Genomic DNA, 16,922 nt, shown 5'->3' with positions numbered 1-16,922 from the left:
CCCCAATATCCATTCTCTCTTTCCTACCAGAAATAGAGCCATCACAATTTTTAGCCTTCACGTGGCTACTCAGCTAGAGACATTTCTCAGTCTCCTTTGAAGGCAGATGTAGCCTCACGACAAAGTTCAGGCCAATGGGTTTGGAGCACAAGAAATATGTTTAACTTCTAGGTCATTCCTTTAAAAATGAAACTGCTTATTCTCGTCTTTCCCCTTTGAGCTGCCTAGGAAACAGTGATGACTGGAGCAGTCACGCTGGACCCAAAGATGGAATCTACATGTTGAGAATGGCAGAGCCTGCCCACCAGCCTGGGTCCTTGGAACACTGATCTCTCAGAATAGAGCTATTTACTGCTCTGAACTGCCCACCTACCTCTGGGCTGGTACGTGACAAAGAAATATACATTGTATCTTTTTGTTTCAGTGGTTCAGAGCTCAGCATCTGCCCAGGCAGAGCCCCAACAGCCAGTGTATGATCCACCAGCTCTCTCATTCCCTCTTCTGCAGCAAACTGAAATATGCCAGAGAATGGCTGCTCTACTGGAATGAGACCAACAGCAAGGAAGCCAGCCCAGGAGATACAAGGGGTGTGAACGCACAAGTTTGTGTTGCTGTAGTTGTTGTTTTAGGGAAGTTTTTGTTACCGCAGCATCACCTGACCTATCCTGACTAATACATCCTGGTTGAAAACAGCTGCTCTAAAATCTTCCCCTGTAAGTGATTTTGCTTTCTTCTTTAGGTAGTTGCTAGAAAGTTCAGAGTCCAACTTGAGGCTCCCAGATAGCAAGTAACTACAGTTTTGTTGGCATACATTTTGTGTACTCAGCACCCATTGTTACCCTTATTTTCTCCTTAGTTCATTTTATTGGCTTGTGATATCACACAAGCTAATGTAAGTCATTTCTAGAACAAGGCAGGATATAAATACATCTTTAAATAATAAATAAGGATCATGTGTCCCTGACTGGAAGAGAGAAGAGAAAGAAAATAGTGAAGTGCACCAGCTTACCCAAGCAACCTGAACACATGAGAACTGTTATAAAAATATCCACCGAAGTCTACTTATTAAATAGTTAATATGGCTTAAAAACAGAAATTCCTGCCTTATTTATCAGAAAATGGGAACCCAAGCTGAACTACGTATGCTAAACATTATGCCCCTGAGAAACTAGGGATAAGCAGGAAAGTCGATATTAAAAGCTCCTAATGCAGTGTTTTCAAATGATATAAATCAATCTTGTGGTTCCACTCACCTTTAGGAAAGCTTCAATATGGCAACTTTTGTTATCCTTTATTATAGATTTAAAGCCCCATTAGCTACTTGCTCTTCCTGGTGGCTGTAATAATCATAGCAGCAGGAGCTACACTACTCCGCAGCCGATTTCCTCTTAATAGCCTCCAGGATGCACATCTGCGAACCATCTTACCACATTACACAAATACTTCATTCTTGACAACCCACTCTATCCTCCACATATCCTTTCATGCTGTATGCATATGCTCGAAGGAGTTATAAATTCCAGCTCTATCCCAAATTATCTTTCCTCTTGTGAGCTTCTCCACATCATCTCTTTGTTACACTCTAACAAGGATATTGCCATCTAATACTTTCAATAATATTTGATATTGAATGACACTATGTTTCATGGGTTCATCTCAGCAGCTAGGTGACACAGGATACCTGCAAAAACTACAAAATACAGTGGTTTCTAGCACGATGTGAGGGTTGACCACATACATCTGCAGACATGGACATACAGTCCTATTATACTAAAGCCTGAAGGAACCTCAGAGGTCACTAGCCCTCCCCACTTAAACCCCCATTTTGCAGACAGAAAAATGGAGGTCCTGGGAAATATTAAGTCAGTAGTCATTCCTGTATTAATACTGGTTTCCCAGAAATTCATTAAGTCAGTTATTTGAAACTTGGTACATATTTTCTCAATAAGGAACAATGTTACAACAGAAAGTTAGACTCCCAGACTACCTACAAAATTGTACTTAGGATAGCTGATGGTAAAGGTAGCGCAACAATGGGGATATACTTAAAGTCACTGGATTGTACACGGAAAAATGGTTAAGATGGTAAATTTTAGGTTATATGTATTCTATAATTTTTTTAAAAAATTGCAATTTAATCCATCACATGGTTAAAACGTGGTAAAAGTGGAAGGAGGGGGAGGAAAAGAAAGAAATTCTGATCATCTTGCCTGGGTCCGCATAAAAAGTCCTTTCTTGAGTAAACGTCTGGCTAATTGCTTTTGCAGCATCCGTCTGCCTCTCCGTCTACCACTAGCTCCCAAAATTCTCTTAGGAAACTGGTCTCAGTTCTCAGCCATGACGGGGTAACCCCAACCTCGTCCCTAGGAGGGGCCAACTACTGACTTCAGGCAGTCCCTTAGCCACAATGTTGGTTCATGTGCTGTTTCAGGCCAATAAGATTCAAGTAACGTGTATGCGCACACGAATGCACGTGTGTGTCAACACGCTATGTGCAGTGTTTCGGGGGAGGGTGGTGCTTCTGAAAAAACAAGCAAACAAAAACCCCTCTTCCTTCCTGCTGGAGCTATCATAAGAGAGCCTCTCTGCTCCTCTGAACAGGGCAAGGGACGGATGGGAGATCCTGAACCACTGTGGCTACTGCCGCCACCATGACAGGGGCTAGCTGAGGTCTAAGTCAGCACACAGAAGTGAGCACAGAAGAGCAGGCAGTGTTGAAAGAACTGCACAGAAAGGGAGCAGAAGCCCTGATGACGTCATGAACTTCTGGAACAAGCCATACACGAAGCCTGTCAGACCCACACCTGAACTTTTCTCTTGCATGAGTCAATAATTCTGTATTTTGCCTTAGGCAATTTGTGCTGAGTTCCTGTTTATTTGCAACCGAAAGAGTCCTAACAGATACAGTTCCAGAACAAAGCTTAAAATGGACCAATTTCGAGCCCCATTCACTTCCCTTTCTGAAACCATCTCCCATGGGTCACTGTCTCTCTCCTCAGGCACCCAGGGCCCTCCTTCTCTCCAAAGGTCTCCATTCTGATACCCAACCCAGGCCTGCACTAACTCCCGAAGTCAGTCAGCACCCAACATCACCTTCCCCTTTCCTCTTGCTTCTACTATTCACCTCCCAAATACAAATTCATAAAGCAAAAATAAAGAAAACAACATCAATTAGTATGAGTATGTTATAGCAGAGCCTAAAAAGGGATTCAAAGTGTGTCTGTGTCTGCATCCATTTGTACAGGGCAACAAGCATGAGAGCTGCTGATAGACACAAGTTTTGTGTACAGTCCTGGGGCAGATGGAGAATAATGCCTGCTCCCCAGTGGGACCCTACAGAGGGATGCAGGCCAAAAGTACAGAAGCGGGCTTTACAAGGGACTCTTGGACATGCAGGGCACAGGAAGTGCTACTCAAGTGCCTAGGGGACCGAGTGTGACCCAGAGTTGAGGACATCTGGAACACAGCTTGTCCAGAGAGGCTGAGGAGCATGGTGCTGTGTGCCACCTTCCAGGTTTTGCCTGAGAAGCAGCATCCTAGCTGGCGGAAAGCAGTGTTGTCACAGACAGAGCGACTGCAGGAGGAGAAGCCTTCCTCAAAGGCTGTCACAGCAGACATCAATGAGGGACAGAGCTGTGAGCACCACTGGACTCACAGAAATAATGGACAAGATATTAGGAGGGAGGTGTTGAAGTCCTGTCGACCTACAAGCAGGAAAGCTGAACAAGTGAAATGGAGGTTATTAATGTGTTTCCTTACCACTTCTGCTCCTCCTTCTTGTCCCACATGCTTCCTGTCCATACAGCCCCACAGGCTGCTGGGGCACGGGGACATCCAGCTTACACAAAGGAGAATCTAACAGGTGAAGAGTCAAAACAGAAGGCCAGTGAGGGGCACCTGGGTGGCGCAACTGGTTAGGTGTCTGAACTCTTGGTTTCGGCTCAGGTCATAATCTCATGTGTCGTGAGATCAAGCCCTACATCGGGCTCCACACTCAGCAGGGAGTATGCTTAAGATTCTCTCTCTCCCTCCGCCCCTTCCCCTGAGCGCACTCTCTCTCTCTCTCTCTCAAATAAATAATTTAAAAAAAAATGCCAACGAATGCCAGAGAAGGCGGTCTGGAGCCATATTACAGAGCTTTGTGGGGAAAGGTTCTAGAGGGGTTTGACAGATGGAAAGATCATCATCACGTGGAAATGGTGAGACCTTCCTCAAAGGGAAGGAATGGCGTGACTGAGTGGGTGGAGGAGAGAAAGCGTGGTTTGAGTTCAGGTCTGGATATGTGTGCTAGTAGTAAGGGCAGAGGGAACAAGTTAAGATGGGAAAGTGGGGGAAACTGTGAGCAAGGACAGACTCAGGGAGCCTGGGGTCTTTGTTGGGGAGCATGTCTGCTTTGTTGTGGTGCACCTGTAAAGGATGGGAAGGTGAGCCTGTTTGTAAACAGTAAGTCAAGCTACAATACTGTATAAATGACTACAGCCCCTGAAGACGCCTGGGAACAAGCAGATTTTTCAAATAGGCTGCTCGTTAACCCAAATCCTCTTGAAACTGCTTGGACTTCAGTGGAGGAAGAAGAAAAGCATTCCATTGTGTTAAGACAGGTGTCCCGGGGCAAAACCCCATCCTCTCACCCTGCGCAGGCTCCCTGTCCCGGCCCCAGCTCCCCAAGTGCACCCAAGGGTCCAGTCGGTTTCCAGGCCACGTCCTGCCTCTGGACAGCTGTCTCTTGGTTCTTCTCAACTGCGGGAGCCACAGCTTCATGGAGCCCTACAGGGGCTGTTTGCTGCTGCTGCCCGTGCTTTAAACAAGGCCACAGTCGTGGTGGGAGGCCTATCCAGGTGGATGTTTTTAGCACATTTATAAGTTGGATATATTTAGGTTTTGTCTGCTTACGCTTTTTAAATCACCTGCATATCCGCTAAAAAAATAACACTAGTGAATGTACTTAATGCCACTGAATTATACACTTAAGATTGGCTAAAATGGTAAATTTCCTGTTATGTATATTTTACCACAATAAAAAAATAAACAAACATGACTTTTTAAAAACCCAATCTCCTTTTTTTTCCCCAATTAACCTTTTTACTCTTTTTACGTATAAATAGTAAACAAAATACTGGAAAATATGAAATTTGCATTTTGTTGGGTTAGTTTAAACCCTGAAGATCTCTACTGTTGTAGAAACAGCAAGTAATAATCACACCCATGGTACAATTACTCTTACAATGTGTATTTGACATCATTTTTATTGATATTATTTGGTTTAATTTTCATTTTATAGGATCAAAAGAAATATTCATATTAAAGTAAATTAATATGACAACCAATACCAAATGAAAAACTGAGCCTATCCTACCAGAAGGTCTCCCGACAGCACAGAGACCAAAAGAATAAAAAATATCCCCCAAATTAAATCACCCCTCAAGCTTTCTGAAATTAGCAGAGAATATTTGCAGCTGACCTATTTCTCTCCCACACGACTGTGTTGATAATTGACTTTTGTCCCCCAGGGAAGTGCTCAAATATAATTGAGCAGCACCTGCCACATAGAGAGTACAGTTTTATATACCCAATAATTCCCATAAATATTGTACTTAACTTGGGACTCGAGCACTCTGCTTTCTCCTTAATTGTATCTCCCAAGGAAAATATATTATAATTACCAGAGCTGAGTTTTTATAAACACCTAGATAAAATTTTTAAAGTATTTTGGATTATAAGTATCCAAGACATTTCTATGACGAAAAATTATTGAAAACGATGGCAGTAGCTACTTATATTGCTCACTTTTTTAATCCCAGTGATCTCATCCTATTATATAAATCCGCTTCTGTAGATGAGAGTCACTCAGTTTTGTTCAATCCTGATGACAAGGAGGCCAAGGTCAGGGATTTGATTTCCATGCGGGTCAAATAGTTTTGCCCCCCACAAAATTCGGTTTTATGACCTGAGACTGTAGCTCTACAATGAATATAAATACGATCTACCCCATTCAACACCATGACTTGAAAAGCTCTCTGGAACATAGGCTTAGGGAAGGCAAGTCCCTTTACACACGTGGGCCACCATCTGCACATTTGGACTGGGGGCTATAACTTGAAACCCTCAGGCTCGTGTAGAGAATATGTTAATGAAAAAAAACCAAAGCCAGTCACAAAAGATCACATTTTACTATATGATTCCAGTTATATGAAATGTCCAGAATAGGCAAATCTATAGACATAGAGACTAATAGGTTAGTAGTTGCCTAGGGGTGGGGAGGAGCATGGAGAATGACTGATAATGGGTACAAGGTTTCTTTGGGGGTGATGAAATGTTCTAAAATGAGATTATGATGGTAACAGAATACAGCCTCTGATTTCCTGAAAGAATAACTTCCCCTTCTCGGTTGCACGTGCGCACAAGAGGCCAAATAAGAAAGCCATGCCTTTGGACATTCTAACCCTAACAGCGATCATTTCACCCACCTGTGTGATTGGGAGACATAATCAGCATGTTGAGTCATTGACACCAGCACTGGGGCATTTGAGAAGAAAGTAGAAGGGTATGATAAATTCATTCACATAATAAGTTACTATGCATTTCCATTACTGCTGGTCTTTCCTGCACTAAAAAAGAAATTGCAAAAAAAGTTTTCCTAAGGAGTTTAAAATTAGTATAATAGTATAATACAGTGAACACTACAAAAAGTCATCATTTCTAGTGATTCTGACAACCCAGAAAAATGCAGATTCTTTTCAGGTTTAGGTTTACAAAATATTTCCTCTCAAAACAAACACTACTGCCACAGCTATTAAACTGCAGCCCCGGAGAAAGATGCCTCCACCAGCAAAGAACATAAAATGAGAAATAAAATAGGCCCGGTTTGCCGTCCAAATGATTACAGTGAAATGATCAGAGAGATTCAGGAGACGTCACAGAGGCTGTACAGCCCCTATCGAATAATGCTTTTAGTACGTAAAGTACAAATGCTGAAAGACATCCCTTTAGAGTCAAGGAATCACCTCTGCTCCATTCATGTGTGTCGTAAGAAAGGACATACTCAAGAAAATAGGAAAGTTTGCAGACGGGCTCGCTTACTCCAGTGAATATGAGAGCTATCTTCAAGGAATTTCAAAGCCAGCTCTATATTCCAGCCAGGTGTTCAGGAAACATCAGCCTTTTCTGGTTCGGAAAGCAGGTTGCCATAGCACACAGCTTGTCATTAGAGTTACCTGAAAGCCCTAAAACTATTCCCTTAAAATTGAATAATTTAGCCTTTGCATTAATTTTGGCGTCTAGCTCTAGTCCTACCTCCACTCCCTGCCCCAGTTTATGTGGTTAAATCCACGTACAATTGCTGGTGTGTTGGTCCGTAGTCAAGCTCGTAACAACTCTTCTAGAACGAAGGGTGTTGTCTACCTCAACGTTCTTCTGGATCACAAAGTACGAGGGCAAGCAGGGCAGTACCAGCTGCTCGGATCAGAATGTGTTTCTATAGGGGTTCTTTGTGGGTAAGACTCAGCAATTTGCTGTATTCTAACCTGCAGAGGTACCATAAAGACAGTGTGTGATTGGGGAGGGTGAAGGAAGAGCTCCACATGGCCCCACAGAGGAAATATTGGTGCAACGCCCTGGATTCAAAGGGAGTGCAAACCGTCCAGGGCCTGTCTCAGGCACACCCTGCTGAGGGACAAACTCAGAGGATCCATGCTGCTGAGGCCTGTAACCGTTCTGGACACACACAGTCCTGCTCGGAAGGAAGCTCCAGCAAAGAGCGAGCAACAGGAAGGAAGGTGCTATCCTAGGAAACACCCTGCTCTCAAGTGTTGACTAAAACAAAGCATGCAGAGGCCTGACAGCAGAATGGGGCCTGCATACCCCTCTGTGCACATGCCTGCACACACTTCTTAGGGTCTTCAGTGAATCTGAGAGAACTGCAAGCCGGCTCTCCCTGGTTAGGGCTGACACTTTCTCGGAGTCTGAGCTGCCGAAACGAGACCAAGGAATGGTCAAACTAAGAGGAAGGTGAGGAGTTTGGCTCATGCTACAGCATCAGCCAGAAAAGATGGGTCAGAACTAGTATCAGCTGGGCTCAGCTACCCCAGCTGAGCTGGCAGACTCACCAGAAGCAGAGGGCCTGGTTTCTACAACTAGCTACAGCACGTGGTTTGACTCAACCACCTTCTCTTTAGTTCCACCCCTGCTTTTTCCCTTGATGATCCAACAAGCAGGCTCTGCTCTTTAATACCCAGGGATGGCACCGTCTGGGATGGCAGTAGAGTCATTAAAGAGAGAGGGCCACAGTAAAACCAAGGTCCTTTTCAGCTTAAGTGTCCACACAGTGTCCCATACCTTTCTAGGAAGATTAAAATTTCAATCAAAATTCATCTAAGTTTCCATAAAATTCCACCATCCTAAACTGAAGGAGAAATAGTTCTTTATTCTACAAAAAGGAGAATTCAGGGAACTCTGTGTGCCAAGAACAGGGACTTGGAGAAAAGCACAAGTGACTGGTTCACAGGTTAGCTGCCCAGGAGCTGGATTTCTCAATAAAGAGCGTCGTAAATTCAGTTCCATGTATTCAAGCCCCAGAGCGAGAACAAAGCAGTTTGCCACAAGAGGCAGAGTTCTTTCTTGGTTTCAATTTGGGAAGATGCATTCCAGATAAAATTCACACAGGAAATAGGTGTGAACTTCTCCCTCAGGCTCACTGTATTATCCCACTTAGCTAGGAAGTTTACTTACAGAGCAAGTAAAGACTTCCAATTTTGTTAATGAACACGAATCATTACTGTCTTCTAGGCAGCTACAACATAATAATGGTTGCGCTGGTCCTGTCCGGGTTCCCTCAGATTCATTTTCCCCTTTCTCTGTGCTGCTTTCTATCTCGGGAGGGCCAAGGGCCTGCGGGCTGCTTCCCAGGCTCCCAGTCAGCCGGCTTCCAGCTGGGCTCAGCCAAGGGCAGGTGCACCAGGAGTCTGGGGTCTGGGGGGCAGAGGGCAGAGTATTCCTCCTCATTCTCTGCCCTCAAGTGGCTTCTGTAGTAGAAGCTACATCTCCTCTGTCTCTCTCTCTTTTTTCAATTGAGGTATAATTGACAAATAACATTATATTCATTTTGGGTGTACAATGTAATGATTCAATATTTCTATATATTGCAAAACGATCACAAATTTAGTTCACATCCATCACCATACGTAGTTACCCATTTTTTTCTTGTGATGCGAACTTTCAAGATCCACTCTCTAAGCAACATTCAAATATGCAATGTGATATTATTAACTATAGTCACCATGCTGTACATTACATCTGCCATTACTTACTTTATAACTGAAAGCTTGTACTTTTGACCCCTTCACCAAATTCACTCATTCCCCCACCCCGGCCTCTGGCAACCATTAATCCGTTCTCTGTATCTATTAGCTCAGTTTTTGTTTTTTGGTTTGGGGAGGCTTTTTAGATTCCACGTACAGGTGAGATCATACAGTATTTGCCTTATTATTTGACTTATTTCACTGAGCATAATGCCTTTAAGGTCCATCTATGTTATCACAAATAGCAAGATTTCATTCTTTTTGTCTGAATTACACACACACATATATTTATATATGCACACACACAGCAACTTCTTTATGCACTCATCCATCAATGAACACTTAGGTTGTTTCCATGCCTTGGCTATTATAAACATTGGCTGCAGTGAACATGGGGTGCATATATCTTTTCAAGTTTGTGTTTTCGTTTTCTTCAAATCAACACCCAGAAGTGGGATTGCTAAATCATATGGTAGTTCTGTTTTTATTTTTTTGAAGAATCTCTATACTGTTTTCAACAGTGGCAGCACCAATTTACATTCCCACCAACAGTGCACCAGGGTTCCCTTTTCTCTACATCCTCACCAACACTTGTTTTTTGTGGTTTTTATTGTAGTCATCCTAACAAGTGTGAGGTGATGTCCTCTGTGTTTCTTGCTCCCACAAAACAGTACACCAGGGGCTCCAGCATCTACCAGGTGACTCTGACCCTGGGTTCCAGTAACAGTTTCCTTGTCCTGCTAGCCTAGAGGTCACAGTGGCTTCTGGCTGTCGCTAACCTACAGGGTTAGCTTCCAAGCTCTCGCATCACCTGTTTAACCATATCTCTACATTCAAGTCCCTCAGCTGCAAAAATCACAAGTAGTTTTGTTTCCTGGTTAGACTCTGGCTAATACAATGACTACTAACCATGCAAACAAAAATTCCACGAACCATGCAAACAAAAATTCCATCTCATGGTAAAATTAGGGGAAAAAACTACAGTCTCGAGGTTCTCCAGTTGTTGCTTTGTTCTTCACAGTAACCATATAAATTAGGAATACTTCTAGGATCGGGGCACCTGGTTGGCTCCATCAGTTAAGGGATAGACTCTTGATTTCAGCTCAGGTTGTGATCTCAGGGTCATGACACTGAGCCCTGCATTGGCTCTGCAGTGAACGTGGTGCCTGCTTGGGATCCTCTCTCTCTTTCTCCATCTGCCCCTCCCTGCTCCTGCAGTCTCTCGCTCTTAAAAAAAAAAGAAAGAGAGAATATTTCTAGGATATAAGAGGAATAAGCTCCAGATTCCTTTGATGTGTCCACATCTCTGTGTTTGTACGTCTGTCCTGATTATACAGGGATGAAGTGTGTTGTGATGGAAAAACTGGAGGCAGGTCCCTTTGTCTCAGTTCTACTACTGATGTGATGTTAGTACAGCCTGTATGTCCTTGGGTCTCCTCATTCATCTGAAAATGAGGAACCGAAGTACTTTCCCCCTGCAATGTTTTCCGTTCTAAAATTTTGTGATTCTAAGTTTATAGATGAATTTTGCATATATATACGCCTCTAGGCATATGATTATTCTTAGAGCTATGCACAAAGCACACACCTTCTGTTGATGAATCTGCATTTTATTGGAGAAATGTATCTCCAAATTATAACCCAAAGAATTTTTTGCCAGCTTGTTTTATTATAGTATCAACTTAGTAACTAAATATGTTTTCAATCTCTAAATACAGTGTGGGTTTACTGAATTATGATCACGATCATTTGATTAGCATACTTAAAAAAAGCCCAAGGTTCTGTGATCTAAAGTAGATGGTTCCAAACATGGCTGCAGTAATAATATGCTCTTTTGTAAGGTGACCTTGCTACACCCCATCAAAACAGAGTCCACTTCCTCTGCCTTTGAAACTGAGTGAGTCCTTTATTTTGATTTAGACACTGTAACAGAAGTGATGGCATGTAGCTTTTAACAATAGGTTTTGCAAAATCTGCAGCTTCATCCTTTACTTCTTGGGATGCCCCTTCTTGGGACCCAGCCACCATGTTGTAAGGAAGTTCAAGCAACCATGCTGGGAGCCCAGGTGGAGGAAGACTGAGCCCCCTGCCAAAAGCTCCAGTCAAGTTCTCAGCCAGCAGCCAGCACCAACTGCCAATGACACGTGTGAGGCTATTTTAGATCTTTCAGCCATGCCAGTGCCCAGATAACACCACACACTGGGCAGCACACTGAAATTTAAAAAAAAAAAAAAAATTGTTGCTTTAAGCTGCTAAATTTGGGGAAGTTTTGTTAGGAGGCAATTTCTCCCCATTAAACACAGAGTTTAATGTTAGAGCAGAACCCCATGCCTAAAATATATCAAGCTAGTCCTCCATCCATCCGTTCCTTCATTCATTCAAATAAATATTTATTGAACATCTACTACCCTAAATGCTGAGGATACAAAGGAGACCAAGTGCAGACCTGTCCCTGCTTATTATCTGGATAAGGGACAGGCATTAACAGAGAAATCTAATTATCGAGAACTGGCAAAATGCACTCTGGAATGAGGTAGGTGGTTAAGGAACCGACGTCATCAGAGAGATGAGAAAAATAAGTGAAGACTAGGGGTGCCTGGCAGGCTCAGTTGGTGGAGCATGCAACTCTTGATCTCGAGGTTGTCAGTTCGAGCCCCACCTTAAGTGTAGAGATTACTTAAAAATAAAAAACCTTAAAAAAAAAAGAAGTAAAGATTAAATTTAGGTCTCAAGGAAGATTTAAAGTTAACTAGGCAGAAGAGAGAGCAAGAGCCTTCCACAGAGGGTTTAGCATGTGCAAAGAGCCTATGGCAGAAGGAAAGGTGGAGCGTTCAAGATCTGCGTCCAAAGCTAAGAGATCATGGTTCAAGATGAGGCTGGAAATTAGCAGGGACCAGGCCTTGTAAGTCTTGCAGTCCTTATAAGGGCAGCCTTAACAAGGAGAGGTCAACAGACTAATCATACTCTGATTTTCTCTTGGAACCCCAGTGGGGAGAAAACTGGGAGCAACCTGAAGGACTTCATCACACAAACTCTATGTGCAGTGACACCCGGAGTATCTCAATATTCAGCGCACACTGGCATTTTGACCACACCATCATTCCTTGCTACAGTTCACTATATGACGTGCATACACCCCTGTCTCCATAAGTGGATTACAAAATCCTTTGGGTCCAGGGGCTCTGTCTCATTTATCTTTTCATTCCTCTTTTATAGTATCTAGCACAGTGCTGGGCACTAGCAAACATTTAATAAGTGTTTCCTAAAATTTTAAAACATGAATAAATAGGGGCGCCTGGGAGGCTCAGTCGTTGAGCGTTTGCCTTCGGCTCAGGGTGGAGCCCTGAGTCAGGCTTCCTGCTTAGCAGGGGCGTCTGCTTCTCCCTCTGCCTCTGCTCCTGTGCGCACATGCGCACGTGCTCTCTCTCACAAATAAATAAAATCTTAAAATAAATTAAATAAATAAATAAAACATGAATAAATAATCCATTCACAAATAGTCTGTCAAAAGTGATCTCCTAGGAGAAAATTCTACAGGCTCATTTGGAAAGCCATTCCAATGATAGCAACATTCTTAAGAAAGTCTTGCTGTAAAACATCATTCCTTCCCTGATTATAGCAGTTCTTGAGTTTCTTCCTCAGCGACGATGGAGAACAGTCCATCACATTTCCAAAGAATTCCTTTGTGTACGCTCTGAAGACCATTACTGGGTCACCCAGCTCTCTCTTCTTACAGTGGCAAAACACTTCATCTTCTCACCTCTCCTCAAAGAAACCATTTAGTTGTTCCCTGGATTCATTCCAAAATCTCCATCCCTCCTCGATTGTGGAGGCCAGCAATCTAGGAGCCCACGAAACAGGGTCAAAGATGCCTGAAGGACTTTGTGCTCAGTCCTCAGAGTGGAGGCAGGCTCTCTTTCTCAGTTTGTTTGTTTTCAGGCCAGCTCGCATATGTACATGTATGTGTATGCACGCACACACACAAACACTAAAACTTTTTACCAATTTAAAGAATAAACAGTTTTACTGGTGAGTTTGCCAACTGTCCTCTGCTCTTCACCACCAGCCCCATCTTACCCATCTGATTTGACATTTCATTTTTTTGTGGGAGGAACACTTTTCCTCCCTAATTTTGTAAATAATCGGACATCAGAAATGAGCAACACTATCTTGCTGGCATTCCCACTGTCTTCTTCATGTGTGAAGGCACCACACAGACTGTGAAATATCACCAAGAAATTCCATCACTCCAATATATCAAGAATTCAAAAACAACAAATCGCTGGTCATTGTACAAATAATGAGGCTCTAATATCATAAACAGCTTGTGTGCTTCTCCAAAAAATATTTTGTTTTGGCACTCAGGTGAAAACTCTTCAATTTTACTTCAAAAAATACTGTTAAATTCCATTTGCAATAACTTTTCATCTCTTGTCAAAGAAACAAAAATCCTCAGTTATTTCTATTGTAGCCATTTGAGAAGTCTATATTATGCCATTTAAGCAAGATCATGTGTAGGATACTCACTGAACTGTAAGTGCTCACAAAAATTATGTATTATTTTTGCACAGAAAAAAGGAAGATTGTGTATATAACACAATTACAACTAATTCCTAAATTTAAATTAGACCATTTTATTAAAGCAACAAATCCCAGTTTCAGAAAAACTAATGAAATATATTTGTTCTAAAAATGTGCATTGTTTGGGATGCCTGGGTGGCTCAGTTGGTTAAGCGGGTTAAACATCTGCCTTTGGCTCGGGTCATGATTCTAGGGTCCTGGGATCGAGCCCCACATCCGAGCCCCACATCCAGCTCCCTGCTCAGTGGGGAGCCTGCATCTCCCTCCGCCTGCAGCTCCCCCTGCTTGTGCTCTATCAAATAAATAAAATCTTAAAAAATATAAATAAAAATAAAAATCTGCATTGTTTAAATTACTCCCAAAATTATTAGCATGCAATACTTTTTACATTTTTAAGACAATACATAGCAACACACTTAACAAGAACTTATACATGCATTAATCTCAATCATTTATTTGAGTAAATTGAGGAAAGAATATTAGAAAAATAGATTGTTTCGTTTGTGGTTGAAGAGTAAAGCGTTAGTGAAGTGATAGTGTAGATTAACTCAAAAGTTTTAGTCAAACAGTTCACAGAATACTCTGCTGTATAATTAATATTTCTAAGAATTTGCAACAAAAAAACACTACCAAAAATAGGCACCCACAAAATAAACATCAACAAGATCTCAAAGAGTCACATAAGTCAAAAATGTTTTAAAGATGAAGAATGTCTTTGCTTTATCAAATACACAAATGATCTGAGCAAGCACTGCAAAGGGGATAGAATGCACTTTTAGAATGAATTCAAGACCCAAAATATATTTATTTTAATAATGCAATTGCTTGGTGCTCACTGAATTAAATAGTAGTAGTAATAATTTGCTTGCAGAAAATGAGTATCTGCATAATAAATATTATCTAAATATGTTTTATGAACTCTTAGAAGAAGTCTGAGTCCAATTTTGAATCTAAAGCCCATTTGTTGTAGACAATCTGTTTAAATTGATGATAATCACTAAGGATACACACCGCAGCTGCCATCATTGGTTAAAAACACATTACACAATGCTCTGAGTGACCTAGAGGGAAAAGAACTTCCCAAGGTCACTCCAGCAGCCCACAGCAGAGCCTGGGATAAAAGCGTCTTGGGGCCACGACCAAAGTATTTCTAAGTCACCCTGAAAGCACACACCTCCACAGTTTCTGTTCCAAAGAAAGATCAAGGTGATTCACTTTTGCATGATCTCCCTAGCACCCAGCAGCAATGTAGAGATGGTCTCATTTACAGCACATGGACAGTACAAAAATGAAGGACCAATCTCCTATGTCAAGGTGAAAGAGACCTAAGCATTCAGTTAACCGGCGATCTTTACCACACAGAACACTCACTAGAACCACGCAGAAGGAAAACAACCACTAAGAAAACAAACGTTAAGTGTAGTACCACCCAGACCCCGGCACTCAGGGCCAGCCTTGGCTTATTTTGATTTAGCCAGATCTGGGCAGTTCTCCCCTAGTTAAGCGAACCAAAGAAGAGGTCCCAAGCGACACCAAACTTTCTGTTCAAAGTGTCTTTCATTTGACCAGACCTCGCAGATCTCTCCCAAAACCTTGACAGAGAAGAGTGTTCGAAATAGGGCAAAATAGCAGAGACCACTAACTCTCCGCCAAATCAAACCTTGTGCCGGGCCCCAGGAGCTCTGGTTACTCAAAGTCAAGTACACGACTTGAAGACGTTTCTCCACACACAGAAAGCGCAATTAGAAATACTTTCAGTCTTAAATTCAATATCCCTGCCCTAAGCCAGGTCTCCACCAACTTGCGTCCGCCAGCACGAACTTCAGGGCGGTGCGGGGCCGCCTGGCCGCCAGGACTTCGGGCGCAGGAGGCTGCGGGAGAAGGACGCAGCGGGAGCGCCGCGCCCCGGCCGGAAAGAGCGCGCAGGGACCGCCAGCGCTCAGCTCTCGGACCCCCGCGCCCGGCACCGGGCCTTCTCCCCAATATGCCCACCACCCCACCCCACCCCCGCCGCCTCCCCGAGTCCGCCTCCTACCTGTCTGAGGATGAAGCTGGTCGAAGTGGTGCTGCCATCGGATCTTTTCAACCTGCTCCTCCGGGTCGTGGTGCCTCGGGCCACCTGGACTCGACACACGGGGCCAGAGAGAAGCCGGTGAGGACCGAAGCGTGGAGCCGGGCAACCACCCCGGGCTAGAGTCCGCCTCCGGACCAGCTCCCCGGGGTCTCCCAGAGCCCGCACCCCAGTCTCCTCAGCGGTGCCCACATACAGCCCCCACCCCCACCCACCCACCACAAGCCTCGACGGCTGTAAAGACGCCCGCGAAGAGCAGCCCGCGAGCACCCACCACATCCATTAACAAAGACTGTCGGGGTGCGGGGTCCGAGTCCCCGGCATCGGCTGGGGAAGGCTGCGGGCTCCAGAGCTGGAGCACTAAGACCGACGAGGTGAGGAGGTGGAGGACGAGGAGGTAGAGGAAGAGGAGGAGGAGACAGAGGAGGAGCCGAAGGAGAGAGAGACGCGGAGGAGGGGTGGGAGCGCGGGGCGGCAGACTCCCAGGACTGGGGGCCCGGAGCGGCCGGCAGGAAGGCGGGGCACCCTCGGGCCGCCGCGGCGGGGGAAGGAGGGGGCGGTACCTGAGAGGCGGGGGAGTGCGGTCCGTCCGCCGGCCCGTTCTTGGCGTTGGAGGAGGACATGGTTCACGGCCTCATGGCGGGTCGGTGCGCGGTGGGCGGTGGGTGGTGGGCGGGCCGGCCCCCGGAGGCTCTCAAGGGGAGGAGAGGAGGGCGGCGGGACTTCTCTACCGGGCTGCGGGACCCGCGCCGGCTCCCGGGCTCCCTGCCCGCACTTTGGAGAGCGCGACACCTTAAAGGGACCTAGGCGCTTCCCCCGCGCCCGCAGCGGGATCCCGGACAGCGGCCCCCGCAGACGGAGGTCCCGCAGAGGGGGCTTCTGGGGATTCGCCTACCCGAGCGGATCGGGAGAAGCGCTCCCCCACCTAGCGAGCGCCTTACATCAGAGCTTTCCAGAGGATGAAGGGAGGGGGA

General features: G+C 44.5%; 1 protein-coding gene across 3 annotated transcripts in view; it reads right to left on the bottom strand.

The window, feature by feature from the left end:
* Nucleotides 1-16,414, bottom strand: part of CACNB4 (calcium voltage-gated channel auxiliary subunit beta 4) — a 237,477-nt gene extending 221,063 nt beyond the window's left edge. Inside the window, exons 1-2 of one of the 3 annotated variants that reach the window (XM_040644965.1) lie at nt 16,223-16,414; nt 15,913-15,996 (exon numbers count right to left, since the gene is read on the bottom strand). In XM_040644965.1, the coding sequence (XP_040500899.1) occupies nt 15,913-15,996; nt 16,223-16,231 (93 nt within the window). In that variant the 5' untranslated portion in view covers nt 16,232-16,414. The remainder of the gene's footprint in view (nt 1-15,912; nt 15,997-16,222) is intronic. The other 2 variants (XM_040644961.1, XM_040644957.1) reach the window with 2 other exon arrangements.
* Nucleotides 16,415-16,922: the final 508 nt, after the last annotated feature.

Source organism: Ursus maritimus, unplaced genomic scaffold, assembly GCF_017311325.1.
Source record: "Ursus maritimus isolate PB19 unplaced genomic scaffold, ASM1731132v1 scaffold_1, whole genome shotgun sequence".
In the NCBI taxonomy this organism is placed as follows: domain Eukaryota; kingdom Metazoa; phylum Chordata; class Mammalia; order Carnivora; family Ursidae; genus Ursus; species Ursus maritimus.
This window is presented reverse-complemented; position numbering and strand designations above follow the sequence as displayed.